The following is a 16,966-nucleotide window of genomic DNA, read 5'->3' as shown; positions in this document are numbered from 1 at the left end:
CTAAGTGACTACACTGCAAGTTGAAGTCGTACTACCATGGCAAGAGTAGCGATTTGGTCCCCAAGAGGTTTGGGAAAACGAGAAAAGTATAGGATAATATGCAGTTTTGTTTGCTCTGTCACCAATAGCCACTGATCGATAAACCCGATTTTTCTAAATTAAATACTATGATTCGTCTCGTCAATACCTTTCATTTGACATACATAGATATGGATATGGTGTGCGATATACCAAATGAAAGGTTTTGACTAGACGAATCTGAATCTAAATTTTAGGAAAGTCGAGTCGGTCGATAAGTATTGTAAAAGGCGAGAAAGCATACCTTGCTTGTTTTGCCGGTTTTTCACTAGTTTTTCCAGCATACCTCTGAATGTTTTCGCTCAAAAATCGTATGAGATAATATCGCACTGCGATATGTCAAATGAAGAGACAAGACGAATTAGAACATTAAATTTGTGAGAAAATCGGGTTTGTACAACAGTAGCTATTGGTGAGAAAGCAAGCAAAACTGCATAACTATTTTCCTACTTTTCCTGCTTTTACGTATCTACCAGTTTAGGAAATATTTTTTAAGTTTAACTCTAATAATGAATTAATTAGTATAGCGCAGCGACGACCTTCTTCAAGAACAACATTTCTGATTACGTACAAGGCGCTGATCAATAAATTCTCCGCATTTCTGTGAGAACGATCTGTTACTTTCATCACTCGTACATTACGTTTAATGTTTCTTCAGTGCTGTCATCTAAATTAAGAGTGATATCGCCAAATCTTCAGGTGATTTTTTTAACTTTGGAAACAAGCGGTCTCCGATTTTATTGAGTGGTAGCTCGTTGGATTCGTCTTTCAATTCTAGGAAACACGTGTCTTTCACGTTTTCTTAAAAAAAATTGTTTTCTGTGAAAAGCGCTCAAAAGTGAAGACATGTCAGAGGGTACCGAAAACAGTTTTTCGGCAATAACTCAAGAAAAAATCATTTTAAATTGTTGTAATGTTGTACGATTGTCGGCCGTGGAAAGACCTACAGGTAGAGTATACGCATCGCTTGGTGCTAGTTGATCCACGAGAGTTATGACTAAAAATATAGTGAATGTTCGGAGAGTCCGCCTACTCTGCAGCTTCGATGTTCCCGATGCGGACTCTCTGAACATTCACTATATTTCTAGTCATAACTCTCGTGGATCAACTAGCACCAAGCGGTGCGTATACTCTACCTGTAGGTCTTTCCAAGGCCGACAATCGTACAACATTACAACAATTTAAAATAATTTTTTCTTGAATTATTGCCGAAAAACTGTTTTCGGTACCCTCTGACATGTCTTCACTTTTGAGCGCTTTTCACAGAAAACAATTTTTTTTAAGAAAAAGTTAAAGATACGTGTTTCCTAGAATTGAAAGACGAATCCAACGAGCTATCACTCATTAAAATCGCTTGTTTCCCAATCACCTGAAAATTTGGCGATATCGCTCTTAAACCTTGAATAATTCGAGAATAACTCGCGCTCTGGGAATTAACACTTCTCCCTCCCCAATATACGCCAAATGAGGGATAGTGCATATAGTTTTACCTTTGCAGAGCGCGTATTTCTCGAGTTATTCAAGTTTTAGTTTTAAAAATGTTTTGCAATTTATGAATGATCTCACACTGTTCACAAACTTTGAGGAATTCATGTTCCATGCGGGTATCAAAGACTACTAATCGGTAAGTCCAGTTGTATACTAATGCTTTGACGATGATTTTACTGTGGGCTTATCATGTCAATAAATTCGAAAAATAGCAACCGCAACAGGCATAGTAACTAATTAACTCCCTCAACAACAATACTAGTAAAGATGATCTAATCGATGGGCTTACGGCCGCCGGCATGACAATAATCTTTTTCTGTTTATAATCACCTAAAATGCCGAGTTGTTAAACCATTGATAACAAAGTGACAAACAAGTCCCCCAACAACAACAAAAATTGCTTTAGCATGATGACTAGACACTTTAATACTTACAGAAAGTGAATGAATTATAATCTCATCAATAATATCAGCACTGTCACAGTGGTCACAGTATTCAAACTGCGGTTAGTTATCGCGCGGTTCAAATTTCAAGTGAATGCCTTTCTCAGTATACATTCCCATTGGTGTTTTATCCAGTTTCAATGGAACTTGCGTCTTTTCATATGGGAGTAGCTTGAAATTCAACACCAGATAGTAAATGGTCACTTTAGCCTGCATCAATGCGTATCTCGAGCCTGAAACGTTTCCAATATTTGAGACTGGCTACTCCAGACCAGATTGGTTCTTGATTAACTTACCAATACAGTTACGTGGCCCGATTCCTACACGAAAAAAGAGATCGTTAGCAAGATAAGACCGGTTAGGAAAGAAGGATCATTATTATGGTCATTACCGAATGGTATATAGGTGCCCGGTACAATGTTCCTCTTATTTTCGTCATTAAACCGTTCCGGATCGAAGTCATTACTCTTCGGGAAATATTTTTCGTCATAATGGAGCGATATCGATGGAACAGCGAGCATCATTCCTTTTCGGATTTTGAATTTGACGCCATCCTCTTCATACATGTAATCCTTAACGCAAAGCCGATCGGTCAGTGCGATTGGTGGCCATTTTCGCAGACTTTCCGATATCACCATGTCCAAATATTTCATCTTTTGCAACTGATCGTAGGTTATCCTTTTGCCATTCAATCGGGACTCAACTTCTTCTATCTCTTCAAACAGTTTCTGTTGCACATCGGGATTCACAGCCAATTCGTATGTTGTGAAGCCGAGATGATTGGAGATCGGGTCGAAGCCGGCGAAAAAGAAGAGGAAACACTGAAAGCGATAGCGGGTTATTTTGAAATGTTTGAAGTGAATAAGAAACTTTTACCTGCGCCACTATCTCTTCGTCGGTCCATTGAATTTTATTGGATTTTTTACCGGCACTGAATTCTTCGACCGTCGCAAATCCATCCGTTCCTTTATTTTCGTCTGTAGCTGTTGACTGTACGTCTTCACCTCTACGAATTTGCATCAGCAAATTTATGAGATCGGGTCTGAAAATTCCCTCCTTCGCTCTAGTGTCCATATTCGACATTACCATTCCTTTGAAAAATTTAGCAACTTCAGCATCAAACACCTGAATGTCAAGAAATTTGGCCAGTTTGGGCAGTAGATTCATAAAGGCGAATTTGACGATGGTTTTCGGCCGATTAAAATTCAACAAATCCTCGGCCATAACGTAAAATTCGTTGTTTGGATCTTCGAATGAGTTTATTTTTATGCCGAATGCTGAGTTGGCGGTCATATCAATTGTTAGTTTGTTGAAAAGACTCTTCATGTCCAATTCGAGGGAAGTTTTTTTATTTTTCATTTCCGTTGCCATGTTAATGGAATTTTCGATAAGTAAATCAAACATTTGCCGCATCTTACTACCAGTGAAGGCAGGGCTCAATGTGGATCTCATGTCGTGCCATTTGGTGCCTTTCAGCATAATTAAACTCTTTCCCTGTTCAGAATTTGAGGAAATTAGTCTAATTTAATTAGATTTTATTGTTCACGAATGTGAAGGCCTCTTTATTGTACTAAAAACTCAACGGCATGAGTAAGGAAGACTTAACGAAGAACCAAATTAACAGAAAAAAAAAATCTTGGAACTAATTTTGCCCTCACAAAACGAGACCAACAAGCAATCGTTCCGAGCGCTTAAAAATAGAATTCAACTCACAATCAATTTATCTGACTCATTTCCAATCAATTGTTTGTCCTCGAAAAATTCAAAATCTTTGATGGTCAATTGCTTCAAAGTATCTGGATCACGTACCACCACACTCGGCTCACGAAAAGCGAACATTCCATACAATCTAAAAGTGAAATGATGTCATCGACTCACATTGAAAATGGAAAGTGAATTGATAAAAATTTATAATACTTCTTCGTCGGATACGCATTGTAAAGGGAATCGGAAAATTCTCGTGCCGTTTGTCGTTTCATCATAAATGCACCCATGTTTCCAAGTAAAAATGTTGGTTTCATAGACGGAAAATTGCGATCCTTGAAGTAATTATCGTTTATCGTACCCCACTTGAAGAAAGCATAACTGAACAGAGATACAGTCACTAATATCAATATGATATCGAGCATTTTTCCTTCAAATCTTGTTTCGACAAGTAAATATTATTCGTATGATGTGTGGGTGTGGGAAACTGGAAACAAGACGAAATTAGAAACAATTTTTCTTGAACAATTCTCAGCCGTATACCAATTAAAACGTCTAAATGGTCACTTTATGCAAATTATTAAACAAACTATTTAACCGACCCGACGACGTCTCTCTATTTATTCATGTACAATGGTACACAATATACCGTTCTGCTCAAGTTCAAGTTCGGTACGCAACTGAGCTAGAACTTGATATTACGTCGTTTATAAAAAGGAAAAACATAAATCGGCACACACATTATTACGACACACGAAACAAACAGTTTATTAAGTTTGCTGAATGTTTGTATAGTAGTCGTTTCATCATTGATATGATGTTGTGGAAAATTTCATTCATGTTTATGAAGATAATGCTGCTATACTACAACGAATTTTAGTCTCTGTTAGTCTTGCAGCAAAATTTTCAACAGTTGTACACGGGATTAGATATTTGAAAAAAATGCCCAATATAGTCGTGTAATATTACCTCTTTTGTTGTGGAATAGTGTAAAGTAACACATAGTAATGCATTTCATGAATGAATTATTTCAAAAGCTGCATACTATGGCAAGTTTACATATGAAATTATATGTTTATTTACCAGTCTTCCACACTCTAATTTGATGACAGATGGTAGTTAAAATCGAACTCTGAAAAACATGATCAACTTCGTCGTATGATCCGGTAATATGAACTCGAAAAAGTATGAAGGGAGTTTAGATTGTAAATAAAATTTTAATGAAATGGACGAACAATAATCATTGGTCTAATTGTGTGCTTTGTAAAACGAACCAAACGAATTTTCTGTAAACAAATAATGGTCTTTTGGTAGTGTGTAGTACACACTGTGTACTCAATTAATTAATTTTCTTGCTCTCTTTTTCGAACAAAATTATTTAGACAATAAAGATGCTACGTTTAGGTGTAAGTTGAGGTAAAGTCTGAAATTAGAAGAAAAGTATTTATACGGTAAAATTACGAAAAGAACCTTACTGTACTGTACAAGTCCTCTATTGTCTGTTCTTCAGCTCGTTCGAAAGAATAAAATAAAATACAATATGTAGGACGGATCGAATTTTGTAAATTTTAAGAGCCTCGATAGCCTGTGTGCGGAAAACGTAGATCATCGAAAAATGTGTCCGGATATGTGGTTAATGGATCCGAGGGAGCCCGGGAAGAACTCCCCCGAACGAACTTTAAGTTATCGATGGTTATAACTCGAAAAGTTGAGGATATTTTTGAAAACAATGTTATAGCGGAATGTAGAGCTTTGAAAACTCTACAAAACTTCCAAAGAAACCGATGGTCCAAAAGGTGCCACTGCCAAGATTGCCTAACAACGAAAACTTTACCTTTTGGTTTATGACTTATATTTCCTGAGAGACAAGTGATTATGTTTAGCTTGTGGTATGAGGTGGTAGAGGAGCCATATATAACTCCGTGTTGTTTCTGTCATTTTCATCATTAATTAGGTGAAAATATATGTTGACAAAACCATTTCCATACCAAATGTCTTATTGACAAGTGAGGCATTTTACTCAATAACTTGACATAAAGCTTTGCCGCCGTCAAGTAAAAAGAAGTTAACCTCATGTAATTGAGCAGAACAACATATGTAATTGTTTGGACAATTTAATTTGACAAGTTTTATTCACCGCTTCCCGCTCATCCAAACAAGGCGTAATTCACGTTATTGCGTTTCTTGGCTTAAGTTGCTCTTTCATAAGTATCAGAAATCAGTATCAGGGCATAATTTTGTGGAAAAAATTGGTTGAATTTATTTAAATTTCTCGATTTATCTTGAATCATTTTATCAAGAAAAATAAATATTTCGCGTCATGAAGAAAATTTGAGAAAGTTGATTCTTGATATTTGTAGAATCTTCTTAAATTTCTTGAAGTTTCTTAATTTTTTTAAAATTTATGAAAATCACTAAAAATCTAGAAATCTTTCGCGATTCGGATTTTCTTCTTGATTTTCATAAAAGCTTTCTTGCTGCATTATGAACCGTTGTATTTATTCCTATAATGGGACCTTGTTTACAACCTTGTGGCATGTTATTTCGCTGGTGGAAAAGTCCACGTTCGTCCCGCGAGCAAAACGCTCATACAATTTGTCCGCTTTTCAAAAAAAAAACATGGTTGCCTTGGGTGAAACGAAATTTCCAGGGAGCATTAATCATGTTCTCGATCGAGCGTTTTCCACCAACCTTTTCTTTAGCCGAAGCTATCATTGAAATGATAACTGTAACCCATTTAAGGTAGAACATACACCACGAATGACAGTCCAGTTTATAGAGTGTTATGATGAAAGAGAAAGAGATATTTTGACAAGTACCCCAAGGCAAGTTATAATAAACTGGTCTTCGGTCCTCTCGCTCTCAACGTACCACGTTGAAAGAGAAGTAAATACTTTGGCAAGTACCCCAAGGCAAGTTATAATAACTAGTCTACGGTTTTCTCGCTGTTTTCTCGCTCATAACAGTCTATATAGATTTTTGACAGAATGTTCTCCCATATGCTCGTTCTACCTCGAAGAAACGATATCCTTTCTCTGGAAATAATAGTCGCAACGAATTTTACTGAAAATATTTTTTTATTACAATGTTTTGCTTTGCATTAACCAATACACAAATAATGAAAGAAATCTGTGGAATATCATTGAGAAACAATAGATTGTAAAATCAAAATGACCAAGAAAAAAAGAAAATTGTCTGAGTAATAATATCGTTCAAAATATGGAAAAAAAACTTAAAAATTTAAAAACTAAAAATTTTAAACGACGAAAAGAAAAAAAAACGAAAAATTATTATCAAACACATAATTACGTATAGTTAACGGAATTGGAATAGTTTCGAGGTGATTTTATGTGATAATATTTGGTGTTGTTTTGGTTTTTTTAACAAAAATTAAGAAAATAAATCAACGTCTTGCCAAAACCACCCAAAAACGTTGACAACAATTACAAAAAAAAGACGAAATGAAACCGTGTACGCGTCTACTTTAAATCTGGTTCCGGCGACGAACACTCACTCGTTGAATCGTCATCAGGCTGTTCCTCCGATTCCAACTTGATCGGCGGAACGTCCAAAACCTTATCGGATGCACACTTGTTTACTAAGTCTGCGTACGATTTTCCATGCAAAAAGCAAACCAGAACGACAGTCATATTGTCACCTCCCAATCCGCCCATTTGACCATCAGGAGCCAGACAACGTTCCATCAATTCCTCGCAAATTTGTTCCGGATCCATACCGTTAGCTATCCGATGCCGACAAAATTGAGCAACAGTCTAGGAGGGAGACCCAACAAATCAATTTACACTCCGAAAGTAGCCGGCCTCCGATCACTTACCTCATTTCGCAATACATCCCAAATACCATCACAGGCCAAAACAGCAAATTCCCAGTCCTCAGATATTTCCCGTTCAGCCACGTCCGGATAAGCCGTCACGATTTGCTCCTCTGGTATCTTATTCAAATTCCGTTTAAACATAAAATCGCCCAACGCTCTCGACAGTGCCAGATTCCCGTTGACACGATTGCATTCGACGAAACCGCCAGCCTCGCAGATGCGTTTATGTTCCTTTTCGTTATTCGGCTTGTGATCGTCGGACAGCACGTCAACCTTTCCATTTACGCAAGCAATCATTCGTGAATCACCGGCATTGGCGCAGTACAATCGATTATTTTTGATTAGACAGGTGATCGCTGTTGAGCCGGCCATTTGTTCTTGCATCGTTTCGTCCACTCGCATTGCATCGTCGACATCGAGGAAGGTCTAAGGGCACAGGAAGGAAAATCTATTTTTAGTGGATATCCATTACGATGGTAAAGAAGTGTGTGTTTTATCGATCAAAGCATTGCACTTGGTCGAAGGACAGAAGTTAAGGTAAATTCCGACCTTGAACTTCGTGCTTAGCGAAGACCTGACCAGAGTTTTATTTTTTATCGTTTTCTTTCTCAATCCGATTCCTGGTGCCATTTGTGTCAAGGCTCCACCGACAAGGCTTACACGCAAAATGATGAAAATATCCAGAATATTATCTAATCGAACCCTCGAATCGCCACCCTTCTTTAATTACAAACTGACAGTCAAACCAATTTCCGTTCCCCCATCGTTCCACACACTATGCACACTGGAACTTACTTGTTTTAAGGCTTCAGCAATATTCGTTTTGTAACTGGGCTGCTTAACGATGTGTTTATGTAAATGTTTGCCAGCGTATTCAGCCACATTAGAGCCGCCATGTCCATCATAAACCGCAAAAAAAGCGGCCTCAGGGTCATCAGGTAATGATAAAATGTGTGTGTGAGAGTCTTCCATATGTATTCGCCATCCCTGCATACAGCTTGAGCCGACCTGTGATGCATAATGACTCAGTTAGAAATCACACGTGTAATATAAGTTTAGTGAGTCACGAGAACGTGATTTTCCTTTTGCGTTTACGATCAGTGAAAAAAAATGCAAAGGAATAAGTGGGAAGGATGTACACTGTTGAAAAAATAGCGCCAATTATGCTTGATTTTGATGGCGACTTAACCTAACAAATCTTTGACTGTTCGATTTATGGACAATGATTTATAAGTTCTCCGCAACAACTACGCAACCATGGGATTTTCTTTCAGTATCGATAACAATTATTGATGACACGGAGAAAGAAATCCATTTTTTGTGATGAAATCGATGTAATGACTCAGATACTATGTCGCATTTGTTTAAATTCATTGACCGAAGCCAAGGTAATCCGGTGAATAAAATCAAAAATAATGAATAATTACCCGGAACTGAGAGTTTTGGCAGTAACTCGATTCTTTTGTTGTGACTGGTTCGGATAGTGTTTGTCCCATTTTTAGTCTGCAAATAGCATGGATATCGAAACGTTCAGCAATTATTCCGTTAATTCTACTAATATCACTTACCAGCCAAGTAATTATCTTGCGTGGTATACGGTTTAATAGACGATGATCGTGTTAAATGAAACTAAAAAGAATGCAGTGATGCTTCACCTACAACAAAAAAAAACAATAGAAAAACTTCATCAATTGACATTTATCCCACGCAATTTTAATCAAGAGCGAAAATCAAAATTTCATGTTTTTCATGTTTTAGTCGTGGAAATTACAGAAAATTCCAACATTTCTCACTGAATCAAATGCAACATTTAGAGCAATAATTACGTGTTAACGGAATGAACGAAACAGAATTCTGTTGCATTATCACAATGTAAATTCAATTGGAAGTTATGTTACCCTTAGGCTGGTAATTCGAGATAAAAATCCGAATTTTAATCAGCTACTTGTACAACTTTTAAAATTAGATTTTGAGACAATCTCATCTACGACAATTATTGATATTACCTCGCATAGATAAGTACAAGTGTAATATTGCTATTCATAAGATAAGTAGAAACGTACAACTTACGAAATTTTTAATTTAATTATTCTGGTATCATTTTCTTGACATTTTGGTTTTGTGTGTTGCAACTTGAGAGTCTGGATTACGCACGTCCATATGTTCATTTCAATTAAACGGACTCTTTCCAGTGCGGTTTGCTGGGGTTGCATTTATAGCGATTGTAGCGGTCGCACCAGTCAGTCGTTTTATGTCCTGGTCAGAATCAAAGGTTCCAAACCTTCTGGCGGTAACATAAACAGACTGTTATGATGAAAGAGAAGAAGATATTTTGACAAGTTAAAATAAACTGGTCTTCTGTCCTCTCGCCTAGCGCGCGGATTGACATAAGAATACAGACTGCCCAGACTAGAGCGAGAGAACCGAATACTAGTTTATTTTAACTTGCCTCGGAGGGCTCGTTCAGGAACGGAAAATTCTTCACTCAGTGAACATTTGACGATTCGTTTAATGTTACACTGACAGTTGTCTGACGTTTGCCGTTCAGATACGTTAGTGAAAGTTACGAGTTAACTTTCTGTTTATGTTTACATTCACACACCGTTTGCTTTTCAGAAAATATCATGATGCATAAAGGTAATTCTTTTAAGTAGGAACGTGAACTCCAGTTAAGTGATTGAGAGTGTATTGTCACTTACAGAAATAGACATTTTAATTTTTAATTCATTTATTTTACGTCCACTACTGCAGTCTGGACTGCAAAACAGCTAGAGTTTTACGCTCACACTTCCGAATAACAGTAGATCGGGTCAGGTTGAAACAGATTTAAGGTGTCAAATTGTAGCCAGCGGATCCTGGTCTGAAAACATTGAAGACCTAAAGTAGCGACTGATTTATCGATGAAGAGGAAGGATGTGCCACAAAAAACTGACAACAGTTTACCTTAGAAATTTATTTGACCATGACGAACATCACAAATCCATTATTCAGAATTCATTCGACTCAATGAAAAATCGCAGAAAAAAAATATTTCCACAGTGCGCTTTTTTAAGATCGACCATCCAGTTCGACCATTTCTTTGATCATCTGAATTGCATCAGGCGTCTCCTCATATGTCTCGTAATAGTATTGAGCGGTTACCTGGGCATGATCTTCACTTCCTTCTTCCGTCTTTCGGATCGATGAGACCGGGCAAAATGTACTAATTCTCCGTCTGGCCGAAGTCGAACAGCTGCTTCATCTGCTTGATCTGCTTTTCATCAATGCTACGGCATATTGTAGTAAGCTAAGCATTGTCTAAAACGCAACATATTCGCCGGCAACATGAAACTTGGTGGTTCTGCTCGCAAAAACCTCTCTGCCATTTGATGGACGTTTCTGGCATTTTGCACTTGGATGCTTGCTACTTCGTTTTTAATATCAGCGGTCTGATGTTCTCGACAACAATATAGCAAATACTGCCTGTACTGTGGTTGCTTGCAACCCCCGACTCGTACAGGATTGCTTTTAGCACAACATCCGTTTCTATGAAAATCCGTTTCTATGAAAATGTTCTGTTAGGTCGGTGGAAGATCGATTCGACATCGGAAAATCTTTGTTCTTGAACTGTCGACGCTGGCATATAGATTCATCAGATGGTCCACAGAAACCGAAATGATTTCTATCAGCAGATAATTTTGTAACAAAAAAAAAATTCAAACCACAACACATCCATTGTAAATTCACTTCACCGAAGTTTCATGACATTTGGGTAACATTTCACGACCAAAATACATCGTGAGAAATCTAACCTCACAGTTACACCTGTCATCGTTAACTGAACGAAACTCAGTGAAGAAAAAATCGTTTCTGAACGAGCTCTCGGGGTACTTGTCTAAATATTGCTTTCTCTTTCAACATGTTACGTTGAGAGCGAGAGGACCGAAGACCAGTCTATTATAAATTGTCTTGGGGTACTTGTCAAAATGTTTCTTTTTCTCTTTCATCATAAAGGTGCTTTCAGTCTAAAAAAATTCATCCGTTTAGAAGAAAAATTCATCAATTTTCATCAAATGTTCTACCGTTTACGTTAACTCCGCCTTCATTCTATTGTTTGAACACATCTGTCAAGTACACAGATGAACTAAATGGACGACTCTGAATTGGGCTTAACACTCTATTCCAATTATATAGGTCTGTTCCAAGGTTATTTGAACTCTCAAAGCGTTATCCACAGAGCCTTAACCAAAAAATTATTGTTGACAAATTGTTCGCAAAAACGTTGAGGTTGTATGGCTCTGTGAATGCTCGCGTTCCTTTTCGGCAAACCAATAGTACAGAAAAATAGAACTGCACGTTGAAGATACTCTAAATCTCGGCTGTCAAAATAAGCGAAGCTTTTTGACAAGGGACCTCGAGCTCGTTGTTGGTGTTTCTATATTTTGCTCTCCTTAAACACTCATTTGATTTAAGCAGACCTGAACAAACAAACTGCAGAAGGTTATGGGTTTCGTTCAAAACTATCGTAGCTAAGACTAAAAATTTTGGGAAGGTCACGCAGATGCAGATACGCGGATGACACCAAAGTACATAAACACTGAAGGTAACTTTAGAAATAGGTCTGTTCCAATGCCAGGCAAATTGTCAAATTACTGTCAAATTTTATTAACATTTATACGAAAACCGATCTGTGTGGATAATGAAATCGTTTTCGTTCGGCCAGTGAAAATTCGTGTTTACAGTTACTTGGAACAAACCTTTTATGTCCAACAGAAACAGAAAAGGTGGTAAAACTCCAGCGATGATCGCGTTTCAACTGAGAGAATGAACGAGAAAGTTACTAAACTCATTCATTTTTACTAAACACACACATACACACTCCACCGAACTTGATTTTGTCAAACGAAACATTGACATCAACCTCTTCGTCTACTGCTATTGAAGGCGTCAAGTCGTATTTTTTTGCATCTCAAAACGTTTCGTGCCCTAAACGGTCTTAAATGTAAGTAATTCTGTCTAAAAATCACATTTTATTGTAAAGAAATGGAGCAGCTTCATAATTAAGGCGTGCAGAAGTAGAAAAACGTCCGGATGTTTTCGATTTTTATTGATTTTAAGATGATGTGATTGTATCGACATGACCGCGTAAATACTTATGTTGATATTGGAGCCGAAATGCCAAAAACAATGAAATGCTGTTTTCTGTTCACATGATGATCAACTTATTTTATATCTGAAGGACCCCTTAGTGGAGCTCCGTTACATTGTAAATAAGTGTGTGACAAACCATAAATATCTGATGACGCAAATTTTTGACAATTTCTTCTGAGAAAAATGTGAGGTTATGAGCAATTGTTTCACGTTGTTTTTTTTCTTTGTCTCTATTCAGAATGCGTTACGTTGCTGCATACTTGTTAGCTGTCCTTGGTGGCAAGGAATCTCCAGCTGCCGGTGATATCGAAAAGATTCTCAGCTCTGTCGGAATTGAAGTTGATTCAGCCCGTCTTTCGCAAGTCGTTGCTCAGCTCAAAGGCAAGAGTATCGACGAACTCATCAAGGAAGGTCGCGAGAAATTGTCCGCCATGCCAGTCGGAGGTGGTGCTGTTGCTGCAACCGCTGCTGCACCAGTTGCTGCCGCTGAGGAAAAGAAGGCCGACAAAAGTAAGTTTCGATCGAATGAAAAATCACCGTAAAATCCGAACATTCTGTGATGAACACATTTTACAACCATCTTTCGCATGATCCTATGTGATTCGGAAAACTAAGCTGAATGAATTAAGCCGAAAATCGAATATTTTTATGTTTGTCGATGAGTGTACTGACCGGTTTTTTCTCACATTTTCAGAAGAAGAAAAGAAGGAGGAATCTGAATCGGAAGACGACGACATGGGTTTCGGTCTATTCGAATAAACATTTTATCGAGGTAAGGCGGTGCAAAAAACACCTTAAAAATTTCGAAGCATTTGACTTATCGATTTCCCTTTTCCATTTTCAGAGAGACAGTATGCACAGTACTGACTGCAAAAAATTCCACCTTGACGGTGGTCAGTATTGTTTCCAAATATTTTTTTTACTAAAATTATTTCTATGAAGTAATTTACGAATAAAATGTTGACGTGACTGCAAAAATTGTCTATTCCTTACGGACTGTTAATTCTGATGAATCGAAGCTGTTGCGGAAGCATGGAATGTAAAAGCGCGAAGTGAGAATCAGTGATGATTAGGTGAGTCAACGATTTTTGAGAGAAGCAATGAGCTAAGCTAAATGTAATGATTCCACGAAGTATAATCGCTAGACGGCTCTGACGAATATCAATACCTTTCACCTTAGGCCCTTGGGGCTCAAAATTCGCGATGCCTTAAATGTTCATTAAAAGTCAAGGTCATGGAATGTCCTCAAAGAATGAGTTAGAAGGCAGTTCGAATCAACCTAACAATTGCAAAGATCGTACAGCTATTCAAATCACAATTTATTTACGCAAAATTCAGAACACATGTCTACGGTTTTCTCGCCTCAATGCTCGCAGACGCGACATAGTTTTCAGCTCCTTTATCGTACGACCATTTCTCAATGAACTGACGACTCTGCTCATTCACTATAACTCGAATATCAACGAAACCCGCAGCGGTTAGACCTTCCTTCAAATCTTTGATTGGTGTTGCACCAGCCATACAATTGTTGTACAGTTCCAAATCTTTTCGGATCGCTTCTGGCATTTCCGTTGTTGCTACCACATCCGAAATGGCCAATCGTCCACCGCTTTTGAGTGCTCGGAATGATTCTCGATACACCTGTTAATGTGCAACGGTCTTTAAGTCTTCATTCATCATCTTGCCTACTACTTTTCAGTTACCTGATTTTTATTCGTCGAAAGATTTAGCACACAATTCGATATGATTACGTCGACAATTCCATCAGCTACAGGTAGGTACTCGATTTCGCCGAGTCGAAACTCTGCAATCTTATCGAGACCGTTTTTCATCGCGTTCTTTCTCGATTTGTTGATCATTTCGGGTGTCATATCTACTCCGATGACTCTACCTGCAATGTGGAACATTTTTTGTCACAAAGTTCGTTGGTTGAATACACCGGTTGGTGAATTTGTACGAAAAGACGAGGTGGATCTTGACCTGGAGGTTGTCGGTCGAATTTACGGGTTGATTTTTCTACGAGTGTCTAGGAAACCAAATTTGATCACGGTCTCTAGGTGGTTGGTCTAAGTTATCGGTTGATTTTTTAGGATTTTGTCAGAAAAACCAACATTAACGTTTAGGTAGTTGGTCGAAGTTGGTTGATTTACTAAAAGTTTGAAAGATACCCAAGTTGCCCTTGATCAATGTGGGTTGTCGGTTGGATATACCGATGGATGTCTTAAGAGTTCGGAAGAAAAACCAAGTTGGGACGAATTAACTGGTTGATTTCTTGAGTGTTTGCAATAAAAGCCCAGTTGCCTTTGACCTGCAGGTTGTTGGACGAATTTACGGGTTGGTTTCTTCGAAAGAAAGTTCATCAGAAAAATCGAGTTACAAATGTACAGCATTGCAAAAGTGGATTGCGTACGGAGCCATAACGCGTTTGGACTATTTGTATTACGCTTACCAGACGCTCCAACCTTTCTCGCAGCCAGAAAGCAATCGAATCCGCCGCCACTCCCCAAATCTACCACCGTTTCACCTGACTTAAGCGCCGCAATTGCTGTCGGATTTCCACATCCCAGTCCCATATTAGCACCATCTAAAATGCTTCCGATCTCTTCTTCGGAATAGCCTAACGTTTTTGAGTAGTTGACGTCCGTTTCTTTCGGAGCACCGCAACAACTTAAAGGATTTCCTGCTACTTCACCAGCCGAATTTTTAACGGCTACATCCGCGTATGCTTTACGCACAGCATCTTTGATGTCTTCGTTATTGGACGGTACGGTCTTATTACAGCATCCGGTTGACATTTTGTTGCGTTCGATTAAATATTTTGAGCGTTTAAAATGTGCGACTGTCTTTGCTGGTTACTGACAATAAACTAAAACGTAGAAAAATTGTAATCTAGAAGAAAACGTCGTCTCATTTACATTACTGATAAAGATGTTGGCGCTATCATTATACGACCCGCGTTGTACATTTCTAGAAACAATACTTTTGCATGTTATAGGGCAGAAAAGTGTACTTCTGCACATCCTAGCATTGCTTTCAACGTCCTTAGCATGGTTGTCAGCAAAAATCGAAAGAGAAATCAACAGTTGCATAATATGAAAGTGATTACGGGCCTATCCACAATTATATTAGACAAACATTGAAACTAAGCTTTACTTCCCTAAATATAATTATCGATTTAGGGCAATTTCCGCGAGTAGTTGTCCGAACGAAGTGTCCGAACAATCGTCCAAGATGTTATCTTACATACAAAGGGCTGAGAAAAAATCCAATATTGCCCTCATTTTCGGCCCTGAAGCATGAAAATGACTATGTTTCTTATGTGGAAACAACATCCGTGTCAAGATAAGTAAGGTCTTGAAGTGGAATTATGTGTAAATAATAAGATGCGATAAACAATGACGTACGACTAGATTAGACCAACCCTCTAATCAGAAATTAGACTCTCCTTGGGAACAATCCATTAATAAGTATCCAAGATTTCGGTGCCCCGAGCACGAAACTCGCATCTGTTGGTCTTAATGACGCCTGTGGTTCCACAGCAGCCGCTTCATAAAAAAAAAAAAATATAAGGTAATGGGACAGTTTGGGGCGCAGCAGGTATCGTTAGTACAATATCGACAGTTGATATGTTTTAGTAATATTTCCTCCCTGAAATCCGTTCAGAATTACTCAAGTTGTCGTGCTATCAAGGGATGGACAATTCATGCTTGCCTTCTCGCACACGGTTGATTTTTTTTTACTTTCGCTTCCTTGTCATTCAAATAACTATTTCAATCATAGTGAACATTTTTGACCCTGATTTTCAGTCAAGGGAATTACCAAGATCATCGTACCCATCGAAATTGTCTATTGATCTATCGTTACCAATACATACTGTATGGGGCAAAAAATGCAAGTTTTGCGCAAATGTTGAACAGTCTTTTGTATTGGTTTTGGTTCGTTGTTATCGAAACCGTGGACACTTCAAAGATGCAGGCTTTTCCGCTACAGGGCAACCATTAGAAGTTCGCCGAAATAGTCGCATTTTTACCCCTATTTTGAAGCGCTCAAAACTCAGTTTAAATGAATTTCAAACGCAACAAGACGCTGTTTGCCCCGGAAGAACATGCAATTACCTTTCAAATGACATCTCACACGACTTCGTACGTTTCCTGTAGGCGGATGCGACGCCATAAGAAAAGTGCATGTTTTCGGGTTTTTTTCGACCACGTCTCACTACGCACACAAGCGTCGAAGAATTTTCAAAAAAAAATGTTTTTGGTTGCTAAGGACCAATACCTATCTAGAC

At 38.1% G+C, this 16,966-nt stretch overlaps 4 protein-coding genes across 8 annotated transcripts; 1 reads left to right on the top strand and 3 right to left on the bottom strand.

Moving 5' to 3' along the window:
* Nucleotides 1–1,967: 1,967 nt before the first annotated feature.
* LOC119085632 (probable cytochrome P450 9f2) lies at nucleotides 1,968–4,413 on the bottom strand. The gene is made up of 7 exons (XM_037196073.1): nucleotides 4,257–4,413; nucleotides 3,927–4,200; nucleotides 3,723–3,858; nucleotides 2,886–3,503; nucleotides 2,401–2,830; nucleotides 2,306–2,329; nucleotides 1,968–2,242 (listed from the first exon to the last, which is right to left on the bottom strand). Exons 2-7 carry the CDS (start codon nucleotides 4,136–4,138, stop codon nucleotides 2,073–2,075), a joined length of 1,590 nt encoding a protein of 529 aa, XP_037051968.1. The 5' UTR covers nucleotides 4,139–4,200; nucleotides 4,257–4,413; the 3' UTR covers nucleotides 1,968–2,072.
* A 2,776-nt stretch (nucleotides 4,414–7,189) lies between these two features.
* Nucleotides 7,190–9,753, bottom strand: LOC119085881 (probable protein phosphatase 2C T23F11.1). Of its 5 annotated transcripts, none has more exons than XM_037196397.1 (6): nucleotides 9,619–9,753; nucleotides 9,117–9,203; nucleotides 8,976–9,051; nucleotides 8,344–8,556; nucleotides 7,549–7,974; nucleotides 7,190–7,486 (listed from the first exon to the last, which is right to left on the bottom strand). In XM_037196397.1, exons 3-6 carry the CDS (start codon nucleotides 9,042–9,044, stop codon nucleotides 7,193–7,195), a joined length of 1,002 nt encoding a protein of 333 aa, XP_037052292.1. In that variant the 5' UTR covers nucleotides 9,045–9,051; nucleotides 9,117–9,203; nucleotides 9,619–9,753; the 3' UTR covers nucleotides 7,190–7,192. The 5 variants fall into 5 exon arrangements, with proteins under 5 accessions (XP_037052292.1, XP_037052312.1, XP_037052301.1 ...); XM_037196417.1 differs by having other exon boundaries at nucleotides 9,447–9,673; XM_037196406.1 differs by having other exon boundaries at nucleotides 9,555–9,673.
* Nucleotides 9,754–12,369: 2,616 nt separating this feature from the next.
* LOC119086025 (60S acidic ribosomal protein P2) lies at nucleotides 12,370–13,656 on the top strand. The gene is made up of 4 exons (XM_037196601.1): nucleotides 12,370–12,529; nucleotides 12,917–13,188; nucleotides 13,373–13,450; nucleotides 13,523–13,656. Exons 2-3 carry the CDS (start codon nucleotides 12,918–12,920, stop codon nucleotides 13,435–13,437), a joined length of 336 nt encoding a protein of 111 aa, XP_037052496.1. The 5' UTR covers nucleotides 12,370–12,529; nucleotide 12,917; the 3' UTR covers nucleotides 13,438–13,450; nucleotides 13,523–13,656.
* Nucleotides 13,657–13,976: 320 nt separating this feature from the next.
* LOC119078855 (arsenite methyltransferase-like) lies at nucleotides 13,977–15,553 on the bottom strand. The gene is made up of 3 exons (XM_037186605.1): nucleotides 15,128–15,553; nucleotides 14,382–14,569; nucleotides 13,977–14,319 (listed from the first exon to the last, which is right to left on the bottom strand). Exons 1-3 carry the CDS (start codon nucleotides 15,471–15,473, stop codon nucleotides 14,026–14,028), a joined length of 828 nt encoding a protein of 275 aa, XP_037042500.1. The 5' UTR covers nucleotides 15,474–15,553; the 3' UTR covers nucleotides 13,977–14,025.
* Between the last annotated feature and the right edge of the window lie 1,413 nt (nucleotides 15,554–16,966).

This window comes from Bradysia coprophila, chromosome II, assembly GCF_014529535.1.
Source record: "Bradysia coprophila strain Holo2 chromosome II, BU_Bcop_v1, whole genome shotgun sequence".
NCBI classification, from domain to species: Eukaryota; Metazoa; Arthropoda; class Insecta; order Diptera; family Sciaridae; genus Bradysia; species Bradysia coprophila.
The sequence above is the reverse complement of the archived record's forward strand: the minus strand, read 5'-3'. Positions and strand labels throughout refer to the sequence as shown.